Raw genomic sequence first — 19,452 nt, forward strand, 5'->3', positions numbered from 1 at the left:
CCCTACTCTACAGTTTTCCATATCCCTTAAATGTAGTTGGGTCACACCCTAACTAAATCCAGAGATCTGAAACAAATAGCAATTGACTGGCAGGACTGAAAAAAATTTATTGGATGAGAAGCAAAACATTTTCAAGGGAAAAAACCAAGAAAGTCCAGTTGCCTTTTGGAAAAGCACCTTTGAGACAACTATGACCTAGGTCCGTGATGGCAAACCTATGGCACACATGCCACCTGGGCACGCAAGTGTTGCCCTAGTTTTTTTTTTTATTTATTTACATTTATATCCCGCCCTTCTCTGAAGACTCAGGGTGGTTTACACTATGTTAGCAATAGTCTTCATTCTATTTGTATATTTATATACAAAGTCAACTTATTGCCCCCAACAATCTGAGTCCTCATTTTACCTACCTTATAAAGGATGGAAGGCTGAGTCAACCTTGGGCCTGGTGGGACTAGAACCTGCAATAATTGCAGGCAGCTGCTGTTAATAACAGACTGCATTAGCAGTCTGAGCCACAGAGGCCCTAGTTCAGCTCTGAAACGCATGCATGCACTGGCCAGCTGATTTTCGGGCCTTCCAGACCCACCGGGCAAATGGGCCATTTCCGGCCTCCAGGGGGGTGGGGTTAGGGAAGGCCGTTTTCGCCCTCCCCAGGCTCCTAGAAAGCCTCTGAAGCCTGGGGAGGACGAAAAATGGGCCTACTGGGCCATAGCATACCAAAAGCGGGGGAAGCACGGGGGGGGTGTCATGCGCACATGCATGGGGATGCATGCATGAATGCGACCCCTCCACATTCCCGCTGCTTTTGGCATGTGATGGCAAAAAGGTTCACCATCACTGACCTAGATGATTGAGAGTTTAAGAAGCTAGTTCCACTGAGTTCAGAATATTTCCTTTATTCACCTCTTTTATGGTATTCTCTAGATGTTTCATGCAGCGAAATATATCCTTCCCAACAAATTGTGAAATTATTCTGATATCTTGATATCGGCATTACGGAAACCTGGTTGGGCCCAGAGGGGGGGGTCCCCCTTGTTGAGATGTGCCCTCCAGGTTTCCGAGCATTTCATCAGCCGAGGGTCCAAGGTAGGGGTGGGGGGGTGGCGGTTGTTATCAAGGAGGATCTAGAGCCGAGGGAGGCCACTATTCCTCAGATTGCCGGTTGTGAATCCCTTTATGTGCGGTGGGGCTATAGGAATCAGTTGGGCTTGGTGATCGCGTACCTGGCTCCTTGCTGCGTGACCACAGCCCTGCCTGAGCTGTTGGAGGTACTTGCTGCTGTGGCGGTTGAGACCCCCAGACTTATAGTCATGGGGGATTTCAACCTGCCATCAGCTGGCTCGTCATCGACGGCAGCTCGGGAGTTCTTGGCTTCCATGACGGCCTTGGACCTGATTCGAGTAAATGATGGCCCTACGCACACGGGGGGAGGCACACTGGATCTGCTTTATATCTCTGGACAGTGGTTAAATGATCTGGTATTAGATGATTTAGTAACGGAACCAATGTCATGGTCGGATCATTTTCTCCTTCGCCTAGACTTCCGAACCGCCATTCACCACCGCAGGGAGACGGAACCTATACGGTGGTTCCGTCCCAGGCGCCTGATGGACCCCGAGAGGTTCCTGACGGAGCTTGGGCCATTCCCTGAGGAACTGGCCCACGGCACGACTGAGGAACTGGTCGTGGCCTGGGAACAGGCCGCGGCCAGGGCCTTGACCGTGTCGCGCCTTTGCGGCCTCTGACCCGCGAGATCTCGACCGCCCCTTGGTTCTCCGAGGGGCTGAGGGAGATGAAACGCCGGAGAAGACGCCTGAGAGCACCTGGAGGTCCAGTCGCCCGAATTGATCGACACTAGTTAGGTCCTATTCTAGGACCTACCTAGTGGCAATGAGGGAAGCGAGGCGCCCACGCCCACCCTCATTGCGCCGGCAGATAACCGCCCGGCCGCCCTGTTTTGGTCACCCGCCTCCTACATCAGGAGGTGCGGGATGACCCTTTGCAGGACGAGCCGAGGAGTTTAGCGGTTATCTATACGATAAAATCGCCAGCTGAGGGACGGTCTGGATCGAATTTGGGATGATCCAAGCGAGCGAGAGGAGGCACGCCTTGTTGAGTCCATTTGGGATGAGTTTGACCCTGTGGCTCCTGAGGACGTGGACAGGTTGTTCGGGAGGCTTCACGGCACGACATGTTTACTGGACCCGTGCCCTTCCTGGCTGGTACTGGCCACTCAGGAGGTGACACGAGGCTGGCTCCAGAGGATTATCAACGCGTCTTTGTTGGGAGGGGGTTTCCCTGCCGCCTTGAAAGAGGCGGTGGTGAGACCCTCCTTAAGAAGCCCTCCTGACCCAGCTATTTTGGGTAATTATCGCCCAGTCTCCAACCTTCGCTTTGTTGCGAAGGTTGTAGAGAGTGCCGTGGCGCGACAGCTACCCCAATACCTGGATGAAGACGTCTATCTAGACCTGTCCCAGTCCGGCTTCCGACCCGGATACAGCACGGAGACAGCTTTGGTCGCATTGGTGGATGATCTCTGGAGGGCTCGGGACAGGGGTTATTCCTCTGCCCTGGTCCTATTAGACCTCTCAGCGGCGCTCGATACCATCGACTATGGTATCTTGCTGCGCCGGTTGGGGGATTGGGAGTGGAGGCACCGTATATCGGTGGTTCTCCTCCTATCTCTCCGACCGGTCGCAGACGGTGTTGACAGGGGGCAGAGGTCACCGCGAGGGGCCTCACTTGTGGGGTCCTCAGGGTCGATTCTCTCGCCTTCTGTTCAACATCTACATGAAGCCGCTGGGTGAGATCATCAGTGGTTTCGGGTGAGATACCAGCAGTACGCTGATGACACCCAGCTGTACTTTTCCACCCCGGACCACCCCAATGAAGTTGTTGAAGTGCTGTCCCGGTGTTTGGAAGCCGACGGGTCTGGATGGGGAGAAACAGGCTCAAGCTTAATCCTCCAAGACGGAGTGGCTGTGGATGCCGGCACCCGATTCAGTCAGCTGCAGCCGCGGCTGGCTGTTGGAGGCGAGTTATTGGCCCCAAAGGATAGGGTGCGAACTTAGGTGTCCTCCTGGACGATCGGCTGTCGCTTGAAGATCATTTGACGGCCGCTCCAGGGGGCCTTCCACCAGGTTCGCCTGGTCCGCAGTTGCGCCTTCCTTGATCGGGATGCCTTATGCACGGTCACTCATGCGCCTGCTACCTCTCGCTTGGATTACTGTAATGCTCTCTACATGGGGCTCCTTGAAGTGCGCCGGAGGCTTCAGTTAGTCCAGAATGCAGCTGCGCTGGTTATAGAGGAGCTACACGAGCTCCCATGTAACACCGATCCTGCGCAGGCTGCACTGGCTGCCTGTGGCTTTCGAGTGCACTTTAAGGTGTTGGTTATGACCTTTAAAGCGCCCATGGCTTAGGACCTGGGTACTTACGGGACCGCCTGCTGCTACCACATGCCTCCCACCGACCCGCACGCCTCCCATAGAGAGGGACTTCTCAGGGTGCCGCCCGCCAAACAATGCCGGCTGGCGGCCCCAGGAAGGGCCTTCTGTGGGGCGCCACACTCTGGAATGAGCTTCCCCCGGGTTTACGTCAAATACCTGACCTTCGGACATTTTGTCGCGAACTAAAAACACATCTTTTTATCCGCGCGGGGCTGGCTTAAATTAGTTTTAAGGGGAAATTTTACTAATTTTAAATGGGGTTTTTAGTATGGAAATTTTTTAATTTTAGGCTAATTTAAATAAGTTTTTTAAATGGTATTTTAATCTGTATATTGTACTGTTTTATTTTTGCCTGTACACCGCCCTGAGTCCCTCGGGAGAAGGGCGGTATAAAAATTAAATAAAATAAATAAATAAATAAATAAATCTTGAATACTACAAAAATTGTGATTTTTAACAGCAAATTCTTAGCATTTGTACAATGGTTTCACTTCTTCAAAGTCCTTCACATACAAGAACTGCTTCTAATTTTTACCAGACCCCATAAGATAGGCCAAGCGTAGTATTCCAACAGTGTGGATTCCTTGACTAACACTATTCAATATGTTAATTGCACAGGCAAGCTCATAGCTCAATGTAGAACAAGTACCCCCAGTCAGTAGCAATTCAGTAAAGAACATTTTCCATACCTTTGCTTCATACTTGACTGCAGTTGATAGAAGAGCAATTGCATTCTCTTCAGAAATGCCCTGCTTAATTGTTTGTTGGCAAAGCTTCTTTAGTCGGTTGTCTCTATAGAAGCTTGCCAAGTCTAACAGGCCTGCCAAAAGAGGAGGGGGGAGAATCAAGTCTATACACAGGCTAAAAGGAACCTTTAGTAACAGAACTATAAAATCCTTCTGGAATAAAAATGGTGCTAGTAATGTCACATATGAAAAGCTGGTGTTTTAAACATAGTTATCTGCAAATTTAATATGCGTTCTAAAAGATGATTGTTGATAGCAGTTCTAGGCTCAAAAAATGATGACAATCCAGAAATTGGGGGGGGGGGGAATCAGCGAAGCAGCAAAATAAGAAAACATTGTATTAGTATGCGTTCAATCATCTTATTTCCTAAATCAATCATTGTACGTTTACAAGCTCGTATACGCTTGACTCTCAATGAATCTGGGTGCTCACAATAAAACAAATTACAATAAAATCAACAAATCATAAAAGATAAATGTCAGCTTTATTTTTGGGTTAAGTTTCAATTTTCTAGCAATTTCTTGATAAGTTTTTATCATTCTGGAAAGCAAGATCTGATGAGAAGAGGTTCCAAGTTGCACAAAAGACATGTTATGACCCAGGTCACCTAAGAAAAGTCAGGCTTTGATGGAGTCCTTTGTTGCCTGGTTACCTGCCACAACAAATGACCCTATAACAGCCGGTAAGGCTCCACCCCACAATTCCTTGAAGGCAGCCCCCTCAGTCCCTCAAACAAAAGCTAGTCAACAAACAAAACCAATTTGTAAAGGCATAGAGGTGCAAGCTCATGAGGCAAGATCCAAAGTCAAGGTCCAAAGAGCAAGGCAATTCCATAGGGGCAGGGAAGTCCACAAGACAAAGGCAAGGCACAGGCAGAAACAAGAGTCAAGGCTGAGTTTTTCCAAAGCTGGGGCACCGTAAGCCAAAGCAAACTATTGTTCCTGACAAAGACAAACTCCCAAGCTTCTCCTTAAGTCAACCCATACCAGGTGTTCGAAATATTAAATTCTGAAAGAAAAATACCTTTAATTACTGATTATGAACATCTTCAGGTGCCTATATTTATTCTGGCCTACTGGGAAAGTCACAAATATGTAGAACATATATATAGACTGATCAAGTTTGAACAAGTCAGTATATTCAAGAGTTAATAGTGTATGTAAATATGTATGTAAATATTATGAAAATATACATTAACACCTTAGCTGGTTGTTCCAATTACCTATGGCATCTTCCGGAGGGAGACTGATGCTATCTGTATAAAGATACTCCAAAAATGCTCGGTAAACAGGATATGAGAATTCACTTATTTCTATGATTTCCTCAGTACCATTGTTCAGAACTGAATGAAAATGTTCACACCTGGGCACAAAAGGGAAACAGTTATGATGTTATATCAGCACCAACAAACAACTCAATTCCTACCATGTAACAGGAAACCTGAAAGGTTAACATGAAAATGATATGGGAAAGATGAACCCGTGCAAATGTAACTTATATTAAGAGGGACTGATCCATTCATTCCTTTCCATATTAGTGTTTTTAGAATTGAGCCTTTTGTGCCTTACACTAAACTGGCTTTGAAATGAATTATGTTCCTTGTAGAGACTTATTTCTATTTTTGACAATGTATAGTCAGCACAGTATTTTGCTGATTATGAAGCTGCTTATTCATGCATGGTAGATATTTCATTTAATGAAAAATGTATCAAATTCTGGCTGAATAGGGATAAGATACATAGTGGGGAGTTAGAAAGAGATAAGATATACATATGTAAGTTAAAGATAAAGACAATAAGCATGAAGGCAATTTTCAATGTTTTAAATTGCCTCTTCTCCATGGAATCTTACTAAGCTATTTATTTAAAGCTTCTTATTTTATTTATTTATTTATTTATTTGATTTTTATATTGCCCTTCTCCCGAAGGACTCAGGGCGGTTTACAGCCAGCATAAAACAAATTATAAACAGAATTAAAAACATTTTAAAAATCTTATTCAATTTGGCTAACCCCATTTAAAACTATAATAAAAATGATAAAAAACCCCAATTAAAACCGTAGTGTATCAGGCCAGCTCTGTACGATGAAACAGAAAGGTCTTGAGTTCACGGCGGAAGGTCCGGAGGTCGGGGAGTAATCGTAACCCCAGAGGAAACTCATTCCAGAAGGTAGGTACTCGCACAGAGAAGGCTCTCCCCCTGGGGGTTGCCAGCCGACGTTGTTTGGCTGACGGCACCCTGAGGAGACCCTCCCTGTGTGAGCGCACAGGTCCGTGGGAGGCTATCAGTGGCAGCAGGCGGTCCCGTAAATAGCCCGGTCCTATGCCATGGAGCGCTTTAAAGGTGGTAACCAACACCTTGAATTGCACCTGGAAGACCACCGGCAACCAGTGCAGCTTGCGCAGGAGAGGTTGTTTTTTTTTTTATTGAAAAAGTTTTAAAAAACAAAAACATTTTTCCCCCTTTTTCCCCCCCTCCCTCCCAGAAAACCCCCTTCCCCCCTCCCTTCCCCCACCTGCGCAGGAGAGGTGTTATATGGGAGCCACGAGTAGCTCCCTCTATTACCCACGCAGCCGCATTCTGGACCAGTTGGAGCCTCCGGGTGCTCTTCAAGGGGAGCCCCATGTAGAGAGCGTTACAGTAGTCCAGGCAGGAAGTGACAAGGGCATGAGTGACCGTGCTTGTAGAAGAGTTGCTGTCTGTACATCTGTACTTTGCATTTTCTCAGCAGTACCTTATTAATGCAAAGCCACATCTCTACATATGTGGCTGCCTCATTGCCCTTTATAATATACTGAACTTTCAAGTATTTCCAAATTGTAACTACACCATTATTTTAAAAAGTGATATGTTTACTGCAATTATACATCAATTCAATGGCTTTCATAAGTTTATGCAAAGATGCCAACTGTTATTATAGAAAGCTATGAAAGCTCATATTAGTAATGAAATTTAGTATCACAGAAACATATTTTAATAGTACTGGAAAAATTTTCTGTATATGTAGGCAATGTAGGCAAAAAGCCAGGGAAGCTAATGAAAACATTGGAGAAGATTGATAATTTCATACCTAATTTTGAGGAGCACTTTATGAACATAAATGTATTTTCCATCTACTTGAAACCTCAAATCAGCATTATCTGGGTTGTCAAATGCCTTTTTTATTGATTGAGCTATTGTTAAGTGATCATCAGGTTCTGAAACAAAAATATTACGAATATTTTTCAGTAATACTTTCTATTTCAATCTCTTTCATAAAAACAAGAAAATAATGGAAATCAAACATTTTTCATTTCACAAATAAAACCACTACAAAAACTGGACATAAACAAAGCAGCAAGAAAAGAGGATACTTTTGTTACATTCTTCTCAACAGAATATATTTGAATTTATGGTATCAGAATCATTCAGGAATAATGAGCGAGTGATTCATTTTTTGACAAAGTGACTAAATTAGACCAACGAAATTCATCAAATTTGAAGACACTAGCCTGGCAGGAATAGCTAACACCCCAGAAGATAGACTCAAGATCCAGATGGATCTCAACAGACTTGAACACTGGGCCATATTTAACAAAATGAAACTCAACGTAGAGAAAAGTAAGGTTTTACACTTAGGAAAGAAAACCCAAATGTATAGGTACAGATTAGGTGAAACTTGGCTCAATAGCAGTAACTGTGAGAGGGATCTTGGAGTCCTAATGGACAATCACTTAAATTTCAGCCAGCAGTGTATGGCAGCAGTCAAAAAAGCCAATACAATCCTAGGTTGCATTAACGGGTAGAATCAAGATCGCATGAAGTACTAGTACAGCTTTATAAAGCCTTAGTATGACCACACTTAGAATACTGCATTCTTTTTTGATCTAAATATATTATAAAAAAGATGTTGAGACTTTAAAAGAGTTGGAAGGGACTTTGTAGGTCATCTAGTCCAACTCCCCGCCCAAGCAGGAGACCCTGCACCATTTCTGACAGAAGTCAGTCTGGAAAGAGTATAGAAAACAGCAACAAATATTATTAGGGGGCTAGAGGCTAAAGCATATGAAGAATAGTTGCGGGAATTGGATATGTCAAGTCTAGTGAAAAGAAGGACTGGGGTGACATTATAGCAATGTTCCAAAATTAACTATATATATTAGCAGGAAATTTTTCTCATAAAAGCTTGCACTGTTTATATGCAAAAGAAACTACTGTACTTTTCGGAGTATAAGACACACTTTCCCCCACCCCAAAGAGGTGGAAATGTTGGTGCGTCTTATACACTGAATGCGGCAATTTTTGGCCTCCAAAAATCCTGCCCTGCATGTCCTGTTTTTGCCAAAAATGTGGTGCGCAAAGGGTTTGGGAGGCCTGCAGAATGGTCCTGGGGTGTTGTGACCCAGGTTCCTGGACCCGGACTCCTGGACTCGGATGATTCAGAAAGTGAGGGAGAAGACCTGGCAAGCCCTGCTTCTTTTGGGCCCTCTCCCTCCCTGGCACCCACTCAAAGGGAGGAGGAGGGGCCGGCAAGGCCTGATTCTCTTGAGCCTTCTTCTGATTTGGCAACGCCCCAAGAACAGTTTTGGAGTGATGCAAGACTGCACAGACGTGACCGGCGCACGCAGCAGAAACAGCGTTGGGATAAATCCAAGGAATGATGGTCATGCAGTGACATCTGCAGAGACTATAAATAGGAGGCGGGACTTCCTGGTTTTTTGTCTTGGACAAAGCAATGAATTTGCGCGGGCAAACTGTATCAATGGAGGGAAGAATATATTCGTGAGTAATTCTGGCTTTATCTATAATTTCCTCGTTATCTCCAGAAACTTGGCAGGCCCGTGGGTAGACGTGGCCAGGAAATTTATCTATGTAAATAAAGAAGAAGAAAAGGCCTTTGACGGACTCTTTCTTGGGAGTATTGGGGGAGGGAAACAGAACATGGGGGCTGGCGAAGGCAAAAATGGGATGCATGGGAGGCCAAAAACGGGTGCATTTTTCATGAAAATGGGCTATGGAGAGGCTTTGCGAGACCTGCAGAGTGCTCCTGGGGACAGCAAAAATGGGATGCCGGGGGCGGGGGGGGTTGGGTGGCCAAAAATGGCCCTGTTTTTTCACAAAAATGGCCTGTTTTTCATAAAAATGGGATGGACAGAGGGTTTGGGAGGCCTGCAGAGTGCTCCTGAGGCCAGGGAGGGCAAAAAACAGACGCATGGAGGCCAAATTTTTTTTCTTGTTTTCCTCTTCGAAATCTTGGTGCATCTTATACTTCAGTGCATCCTATAGTCCAAAAATATGGTATTTAAAATAGCAAGATGTGAAGTAGCAGTTTTGTTGTTGTTGTTAGTTGCGAAGTCGTGTCCGACCCATCACAACCCCATGGACAAATTTCCTCCAGGCCCTCCTGTCTTCTACCATCCTTTAAGCTCATGCCTACTGCTTCAGTGATTCCATCCAGCCACCTCATTCTCTGTTGTCCCTTTCTTCTTTTGCCCTCAATCTTTCCCAGCAGTTTTTTTAGCTCAGCACAACTAGAAAATTGGTCTATGTGCCACTTAAAATATCTGTTCCCCATAAAACTAAGTGCTATCACATAGGGTTTATTTCTTGATAACTATATGAGTAATGTTCACTACTGTTACCATTCTTTAATTCATCGCTCTTGAAAATACATTCCTGTAATTTCTTTGGTAAGATCTTAATAATCTCATTTTCACTGTTTTTCTCTTTACTTCAACCTTGCCAAACATATTTTTTCTCAGTCCATCATCCACGTGTATCTCACATGTCCAAAATATGAGAATTTTTGGCTTGATCAGTCTTTGTTTAATCCAAGGCCAATAATTGTCTACTTGACATCCATTGTACTTTTAATAACAGTCTCCAAATCCATAACCTAAAGTTATTATTTTTCCCTGTGGCACACTCTTGGGATCTTATATTACTACTGGAAACACCACTGCTTTTATTCTACTAATCTAAATAGTCACAGAAATATCTTTTATGATCATCATTGTCTTCTTCCCTAGGATTAAAGTTTTTTAAAAACTTCTCCAATGCAATTTTCTATCTTTTAGTTTTGTGTCCTGATATCCTTACCTCTTTGCTGTCCACTTCAGAACCTTAAAAACTGTGTCTCCAACGAAAAGTAATAATTAGTGTTTCTCTAATTTTAGGTGCCTTACTTTGAATGAAGTAATGGGATGAGTGGAAGGGAAGAACTAACTTCTCCTCCTAAAGGCACTAACTTTATCTTTATTAGTGATGCAAATATTGCTCAGAATGGCTTATCCCAGGTCTCTTGTCCCCAAGATGCAAAACATTTGCACAGCTTGAGGTAGAGGAAGTTATATTGAACAAGCTCATGTCTGGGAAGAAGTCTTCCGGAAAGCTAGAAGCCACAGTTGGATACTAATCAGCTCGAAGGACAAGCATACTTTAGCAGACTAAACAGTAAAAATGCATATATTCCACAGTTGTTAAATGAATACTTTGTATCTGAGTCTATGTCAATTCAGCCCAAAGCATTAGTTTTATATGGGAGGACAAAGAAGATAATTAAAACAAGTAGTAAAATATCTGCATAATCTTCTAGTAGTACATGTTACATGTAACTGATAAAAGTATTTTCTTCTTAAAATTATTTTTCAAATTATTATTTTAAAATTATTTTTCAAAGATTCTTCTATGGACTTTAAATGTCAAAGGTCTTTGCCCCTCAAGTAAATGTATGTATGTATCTATTTCTCTCTCTCTCTCATGTACCCACTCAACCATCCATTTGGTGAACTTTAAAAATGTGGTTTCTACCAATATTGTGCAGGTCTCTTCACATCAACTTGGTTTGGAAGTTTCTACTACAAAATTAAACCAATATGGCTCTAAGCAAAACAGGTAAAAGTGTCCTTAAGAGTTTTTCATGGCAATTTCTATTCTTTGCATGCTGGCATGAAATTTCCTAAAATAATACAAACCAAAAACTTCTAACTCTAACTCTAATCCGCATAAAACCATAATTGGAAATTTCAGATGATCTTTCTTTCAAATTCCATTTAAAGATGAAAGCTTCTGGTGAAACAAGAAAAAGAGTGATATTTTATAAATTCATTCTTCCAGGGGCACCCCATTTGACTCTTGATAACCAACTTTTTGCCTCCCAGTGCATTTGCTGTTTACTTTTACATCTTCTGCAGCAGGAGTCCCCAACCCCAGGACAGTGGACTAGTACTGGTCCATGACCCGCTGGAAACTGGGTCACACAAGCAGCAGGTGAGCGTGCAAAGGTTCATTTGCACAAAAGTGCACCAAACCATCCCTTCTCTCTCCCCCACGCCACGCTACTGCTTCTGCCTATGCATGGAACCAGAAAGCTTGCGGACCATTGCTACAGAATACCAGACTGAAAGAAATGTCGAAAGTCCAGAATGGGTTGTTGTTCCTTACTGTCATTATAGCACACATACAATGAAGCAGAAAAATGGGGAACACACAAAAGAGTTGTATCTTTAGCCTAGGATGCACTAAGGTAAAGGTAAAGGTTCCCCTCGCACATACGTGCTAGTCATTTCCGACTCTAGGGGGCGGTGCTCATCTCCGTTTCGAAGCCGAAGAGCCAGCGCTGTCTGAAGTCGTCTCCGTGGTCATGTGGCCGGCATGACTCAATGCCAAAGGCACATGGAACGCTGTTACCTTCCCACCAAAGGTGGTCCCTATTTTTTCTACTTGCATTTTTTACATGCTTTCGAAACTGCTAGGTTGGCAGAAGTTGGGACAAGTAACGGGAGCTCACCCCGTTACACGGCAGCACTAGGGATTCGAACCACTGAGCTGCCGACCTTTCGATTGACAAGCTCAACGTCCTAGCCCCTGAGCCACCGCGTCCCTGTGAGGATGCACTACTTATAGCCAAAAAGAATGTGACTTTTTCCTCCAAATCATGATTCAAACTCTTTTTAAGGACTGCACTTAAAATATGGTTACTTATATTTCTTCAAGATCTAATTAAGATTCAGGAACGCAAGCATTAAAAAAAGTGAATTTGAAGCTCACCTACTGAAAGGAGACGCCAAGTCACTGCAGGAGTAGCAAAACAAGCAAAGACATCATCAGTGCAGCAGAAGTGGGTGAGGAACGGAAGTATAACTGACTGTCCCCGGCACTGACCCCACATATACACATCGCCACCCTGGGTTTTAGCAGCAGAGGTGTGAGAAGAGTGGCATGCTGCAATCTCTGCAATTCTAAATTTGAAAAGCAAAAAATAAAAATTCAAAAGTGTAAGGAGAACATTCACAGCCAGGTTACCTACGGAGCCATCTTATATCTGCCTGCCCCACCTAATCAGGCAGGGAAGGCATCCCATCAATTAATGAATTCCAACTGATAGAGTCCAAGAAAAGAGCCTTCTCACCCCAGAAGTGAGATGGGTCCTCACTCTTCCAGCCTTTCGGAAGAGTTTGAAAGAACATTGAACTTACCTGAACATTCCTTCTATGAGCGCTGCGTGAGAGTCCAAGCAATGGGTGTTAACTTCCTCTGATTGGCCAGAGACTGAGTTGAAATTTGCTTAATCACACCTCCTCTTCTTGTAAGGCTCCAGTTTGTTAACGAGGGTCAGGATCTGGAGAAGACGAAATCTGGAAGGAAACCCAGTTAGCTAGGATCCTGGACCCCTAAAATAGGGAAGGGTTGACTCTCACACAGCACACATAGAAGGAATGTTCAGGTAAGTTCAACATTCTTTCTCCTGTGCGCTGCTCAGAGTCCAAGCAATGGGAGATACCCAAGCTAAATATCCCTAGGGCGGGAAATAGAAGAGTCCAGTGTCCCCTCAACAGCAAGAACCTGCTGGAGCACTCTGCAGCCAAAGGCTGCCTCAGCCGAGGCAAACTTGTCCAATTTATAGTTCTGGATAAAAGGTGAAGGACAGACCCAGGTGGCAGTTCTGCAGATTTCTAGAATAGAGGCCTGTGTGGGTGAGGCTGCTGTGGTGGCCGCACTTTGCATAGAATGGGCTGTAATTCAGCCAGGCTGCTGTCGGTTCTGATGATTGTAACTCACGGAAATATAGGTCTTGAGCCATCAGCCGATAGTGGATGGAGTCACCTTTGCGCCCAGAGATCTGGGCTGAAAAGAAATGAATAACGATTCTGTCTTCCTGATCGGTGCCATTCGGTCGATGTATTTACGCAGAGCCCTGCAAACATCTAAGGGGTACCAGAGATGCTCTCTAGGAAGCCTGGGTTTAGGACAAAAATCAGGTAAGATAACTTCCTGGGTTCTATAGAACTAGATATGGATTTTTGGAAGAAATGTCGGATCTAGACTAAGAATGACTCGATCGCGATGAAAGATGCATAAATCCTTTCGCACTGAAAGGGACGCTAGTTCTGAAATTCTGTGAGCGGATGTTATCACTACTAGAAAGGTGACTTTGAAGGTCAGGAGCTTGAGACTGGCGGATCCCAAAGGCTTGAATGGCAAAGAGGTGACTACTTGGAGAACCAGGCTTAGATCCCAAGATGGATATCTGTGGACTGGAGGGGGGCATAGATTGGAAGCCCCTTTGAGGAAAATATGAACCCATGGATGTTGAAAAAGGGTTGTGGCACCTTCACCGGGTAGGATGGTTGCTATTGCAGCGACCTGTCGGCAGAGCATATTTGTGGCGAGTCCTGAATCTAAACCTTCCTGGAGGAAGTCTAAAATTTGTGGAATGGATGCTGATGTAGGTACTATATTTTTCTTGGAACACCAGCGGCAAAAAGAAGACCACGTGGCATCATATATACGGGTTATCGACTGTCTTTGTGAAGCCAGGATGGTAGAAATCACTTTTCTAGAGAATTGGTTCTTCCTCAGGATCTCCCTTTCAAGTGCCAGACAATCAATTGGAACCACTGTGGTTCTGGATGGAAGATGGCAAAGGGAGATCTGGTCAGGGGAAATCCTCCAGGGATGAACAATTGATAGGCTCACAAGGTCAGTGAACCAGGTTCGTCTGAGCCAATAAGGAGCTACGAGAAGAACTTCAGCTCTCTCCTCCAGGATTTTTCAGATGACCCTTGGTATCAAGGGAGTTGGAGGAAATGCATATAGAAGGCCCTGGGGCCACTGACAGAGTAGGGCTTTGGTTCCTTTGGCTCCTGGTGTCTGGAATCTGGTGTAGAACCGTGGGAGTTGCGCATTTGTTGGACTGGCAAACAGGTCGATCTGAGGCTGACCGAATCTGGATGTTATTTGCAGCAACAGGTCGGGATGCAGCTGCCATTCTGATTGATTGATGGTTGTTCTGCTCAGCCAGTCTGCTTGTGTGTTGGAAACTCCAGAGATGTGTTCCACCTGTAGGGAGAGTAGATGTTTCTCTGCCCACAGACCGATCTCCGCTGCTTTGCGCATCAGAATCCTGGAGCGAGTGCCCCCTTGTCAGTTCACGTGTGCCTTTGTTATGACATTGTCTGTCAGAAATAACATGTGATGACCCTATATTTGATCCTGGAAGTGTCAGAGTGCCAGATGGGCAGCCTCAGTTCCAGCCAATTGACATCGTTTAGTAGGTTCTTTGGTGACCATCGACACTGGGTCACTTGGGCTTGCAGATGAGCACTCCAGCCGAAGAAACTGGCATCTGTGTTGAGGACTAGTCGATGGGATTCTCTGAAGGAGCAGCCTTTTTCCAGGACTGCTGATGCCCATCACTGCAGAAATCGGAGTACCTTTGGGGGAACTTTGATCCGAGTGTTGGTGTTGCTGGTGCCCGCTCTTTGGCTTGGCAAGAGTAGCCATTGGAGAGGCCGTGAGTGTAATCTCGCCCAAGATATGATTGCAAGGCAGGATATCATCTTGCCTAATAATTGGGAAAGCAACACCAGGGGAACCCTTCTGAGGGATTTCACCTGTTTCACCTTGCCCAAATGCTGGAAAGCCGTTCCAGGGAAAGGAAGACTTGACAGGTCAGAGTATTGATCCTTGTGCCCAGATAAACCAGGCTGGTGGATGGCGTAATGTGACTCTTCTCCATGTTCACGGAGAATCCGTGATCCTGTAGGGTTTGTATTGTTACCTTGAGATTTCGCCTTGCCTGTTGCAGGGAGAATGACTGAATTAATATATCGTCCAGGAAACATGAACTTCCGGACCGGTAAGGAAGGTAAGTAGATTTCACTCCTGGTCTGTACTTTATGTGCACATTCAGGCTCTTTAGCTCTGCTGCCCCCGATTTTTTTCTGCACCAAGAAGAGAATCAAATAGAAGCCGGAACCTTGATGTGGGGATGGAACAGGTTCTATGGCCTGGATGCTGAATTTCAGCTTCCATCAGAGCTCTCTTGGAGAAATCTCGGGATACTGAACAAGCTATGAACCTCCTTGGGGGTTTGGAATTGAATTCTAGGGTGAGGCCTAGTGTAATTGTTTGAAGGGCCCAGGTGTCGGTGGTTGTGCACTGCCATTGCTGGCAAACTTGGTGAGACGATCTCCGATAGGACCCTGAGTGGAGCAGTCACTTGTTTTGGAGATAGGATTGGAAACCAGATCCCCGAAATGGCCATCTAGCTTGAGGTTGTCTGGTGCGATCCCAAAATGGCTGTCTGTCCTGTGCCCTGTCTGTAAACTGCTGGAAGGGTCTCCGATAGACCGGGGATTGGAACCCGGTCCAATTGGACTGGGTCAAATCCTCCGACTGCATGGCTGTACTGGACCCTCTGTCACCCTCTGGTATAGCAGGGTCCTTGCAGGCCTCTGCTCTTTTCTTGGTCTTATCAAATTGTTTATCTAGGCACGATGCCTTCTCCTGGCATCCTTTTCCGCTGCAGAGGAAGAGGATGCTGAGGCAGATGATTTGAACCTGGTGGAAGGGCCTTTAGTACTTGATCTGTTTCTCTTCGAGCCTGGGGTCTCTCATGAGGAGACGCGGTAAGGAGACCAGCTACAATCCATCATTTTGAAAATGAGGCCTGGCCCTTTAAAATTGAATAGGCTCTGCCAAAGGCCTCCAATTGCTCCTTAGATGCCCAAAAGGACACAATCACCCAGTAATTGATGGCTCAGTATAAGACCAGTGCCAAGCTGACAGCACAGCTTGTTAGCATGAAGAGACTGCCGGGGTGGGGTGGGGTGGGGTGGAATCAAAATAGCGTGAAGCCAACAACACAGCCTCTAGCGCCAGAACACTGCATTTAAGTCAGGGGAGAATTCGCATCTGGCACCATGGATTGTACTTTCAATCCCTGATAGTGCGAAGCCGACACCACGGCTCCCACTGCGCTCTGCTGGCCACAACTCACAGTTAGTTGTTTTCTCCGATGATTAGATAGTTCAAGCAATGGAGCAAGGAAGTATAAGTCTCTCTCGGCCGACTGAGTTAACAAACTGGAGCCTTACAGGAAGAGGTGTGATTAAGCAAATTTCAACTCAGTCTCTGGCCAGTCAGATGAAGTTAACACCCATCGCTTGGACTCTAAGCAGCGCACAGGAGAAGACCTGGCTCTGCCAACTCACATGAAGCTCATAGAGGAACACACAATCTTGAGGTTGCTTACTACCTTGAAGGCCCTCTCCCCACTTTTTGAACTTTAATTATTTCATTTTTTTAACTGCCTCCTTTTTATTGAAATATCATATTTTATATGATTTTTAATCTTTTTAATGCTACACCATCCAGAGTTGCTTTGTGATTGAGATGTGCATTAGCTAAATTTGGTACATAAATAAATAAACATGATGTGACTCACCACTGGAAACATTTGACACAATACCAATCAGCTGCATGATTTCCCTTTTGTGTTCCTAGAAGCCTTGCAATCGTTCCAAACATTGGAGGATTTCATTTCTTTGCCTTCTTTTAGGCCTTTGGTTTAACAACTCTGCATTTCTGGCTCTCTAATCAACATTTCTAGTTACAGCAATGTGATAGCTATATTTGGATTACACTACAGTGACAAATACTGCTAAGCCCCTACTGCTGCTTGTCTCTGAGACTGCAACTCATTCATTCCACTATACTTGGCATTTGCCAAGAAAACAGCAGATTCCTGTCTTTGGGACCATGGACTTTTCAAAAGTACTGGTTCCCACTGTCCCTGGGATCTCAACATCCCCAATTACTAATTCTATCTTACTACCAAATTTGATGTCACATCCTGCCATGTGAAGCTATTGAACCCGAAGCTGACCGCAAGTCATACAAGATAATAATAATAATAATAATAGTAATAGTAATAATAATAATAATGTTTTAATTTGTATACCGCCCTTCTCCCGAAGGACTCAGGGTGGTGAACAGGCAAATAAAATACAAACAAACATACACAATAATTAAAACAACCCCTAAAAAACTGATTAAAATTTGCCAGAAAATTTAAAATAAGATTACACCCCATAAAATTACAGAAATTTAAAACCCATCAAAATTCAATTAAAATTTAAAATTAAAATCAGGCCAGTCCAGTCATACGGAATAAATAGGTTTTAAGTTCGCGGCGAAAGGTGCTAAGGTCAGGTAGTTGTCGAAGCCCGAGGGGAAGTTCGTTCCACATTGTAGGAGCCCCCACAGAGAAGGCCCTCCCCCTGGGGGCCGCCAGTCAACACTGTTTGGCTGAGGGCACCCTGAGGAGTCCCTCTCTGTGGGAACGCACCGGACGCTGGGAGATAGAGGCCGGCAGTAGACGGTCCCGTAGGTAGCCCGGTCCTAAGCCATGGAGCACTTTAAAGGTGGTAACCAATACCTTGAAGCGCACCCAGAAAACAACAGGTAGCCAGTGCAGTCGGCGCAGGATAGGTGTTACGTGGGAGTTCCGAACCACTCCCTCAATAACCTGCGCAGCCACATTCTGGACTAGCTGAAGTCTCCGGGTGCTCTTCAAGGGGAGCCCCATGTAGAGAGCATTGCAGTAGTCTAGGCGAGAGCTAACGAGAGCATGAGTGACCGTGCATAGGGCATCCCGGTCCAGGAAGGGACGCAACTGGCAGATCAGGCGAACCTGATAAAAAGCTCTCCTGGAGACGGTCGCCAAATGATCTTCAAAGGACAACCGACCATCCAGGAGCACGCCCAAGTTGCGTACCTTCTCCATCGGGGCCAATGACTCGCCCCTGACAGACAGCCGCATCTGCAGCTGACTGTACCGAGGTGCCGGCATCCACAGCCACTCCGTCTTGGAGGGATTAAGTTTGAGCCTGTTCCTCCCCATCCAGACCCATACGGCTTCCAAACACTGGGACAGCACTTTGACAGCTTCGCTGAGGTGGCCCGGGGTGGAAAAGTACAGCTGAGTGTCATCAGCGTACAGTTGGTATCTCACCCCAAAACCACTGATGATCTCACCCAGCGGCTTCATATAGATGTTGAACAGGAGGGGTGAGAGAATCGACCCCTGCGGCACCCCACACATGAGGCACCTCGGAGTCGATCTCTGCCCCCGTCAACACCGTCTGCGTCTGGTCAGAGAGGTAGGAGGAGAACCACCAATAAACGGTGCCTCCCACTCCCAACCCCTCCAACCGGCGCAGCAGGATACCATGGTCGATGGTATCAAAAGCCGCTGAGAGGTCTAATAGGACCAGGGCAGAGGAGTAACCCTTATCCCTGGCCCTCCAGAGATCATCCACCAGCGCGACCAAAGCTGTCTCCGTACTGTATCCGGGTCGGAAGCCGGACTGGAACGGGTCTAGATAGACAGCTTCATCCAGGTACTGGGGTAGCTGACATGCCACCGCACTCTCTACAACCTTCACCATGAAGCGAAGATTGGAGACTGGCCGGTAATTCCCTAAAACAGCTGGGTCCAGGGAAGGCTTCTTGAGGAGAGGTCTCACCACCGCCTCTTTCAAGGCAGCGGGAAAGACCCCCTCCCGCAAAGAAGCATTTGTAATCCCCCGGAGCCAGCCTCGTGTCACCTCCTGAGTAGCCAGTACTAACCAGGAGGGGCACGGATCCAGTAAACATGTGGTGGCATTCAGCCTACCCAGCAACCTGTCCATGTCCTCGGGAGTCACAGGATCAAAATCATCCCAAACCACCTCAACAAGATGGGTCTCGGAACTCTCGCCTGGATCTACCCAATTTTGATCCAATCCGTCCCGAAGCTGAACGATTTTATCGTATAGATAACCGTTAAACTCCTCGGTACGCCCTTGTAGGGGGTCCTCCCGCCCCTCCTGTTGAAGGAGAGAGCGGGTCACCCGAAACAGGGCGGCCGGGCGATTATCTGCCGACGCAATGAGGAAGGAAACTTAGGAACGTTTCGCATCCCTCAATGCCACTAGGTAGGTCCTGC

General features: G+C 45.7%; 1 protein-coding gene across 8 annotated transcripts in view; it reads right to left on the reverse strand.

Annotated features, from left to right (window-relative positions):
• The window catches only part of LOC131198818 (RCC1 and BTB domain-containing protein 2-like), a 51,665-nt gene that overhangs the window by 13,588 nt on the left and 18,625 nt on the right, over positions 1-19,452 (reverse strand). For all 8 annotated transcript variants that reach the window (XM_058183942.1, XM_058183937.1, XM_058183960.1 and 5 more), the window contains 4 exons: positions 12,228-12,418; positions 7,270-7,396; positions 5,422-5,561; positions 4,142-4,272 (listed from right to left, as the gene is read on the reverse strand). In XM_058183942.1, the coding sequence (XP_058039925.1) occupies positions 4,142-4,272; positions 5,422-5,561; positions 7,270-7,396; positions 12,228-12,418 (589 nt within the window). The remainder of the gene's footprint in view (positions 1-4,141; positions 4,273-5,421; positions 5,562-7,269; positions 7,397-12,227; positions 12,419-19,452) is intronic.

Source organism: Ahaetulla prasina, chromosome 1, assembly GCF_028640845.1.
Source record: "Ahaetulla prasina isolate Xishuangbanna chromosome 1, ASM2864084v1, whole genome shotgun sequence".
NCBI lineage: Eukaryota > Metazoa > Chordata > Lepidosauria > Squamata > Colubridae > Ahaetulla > Ahaetulla prasina.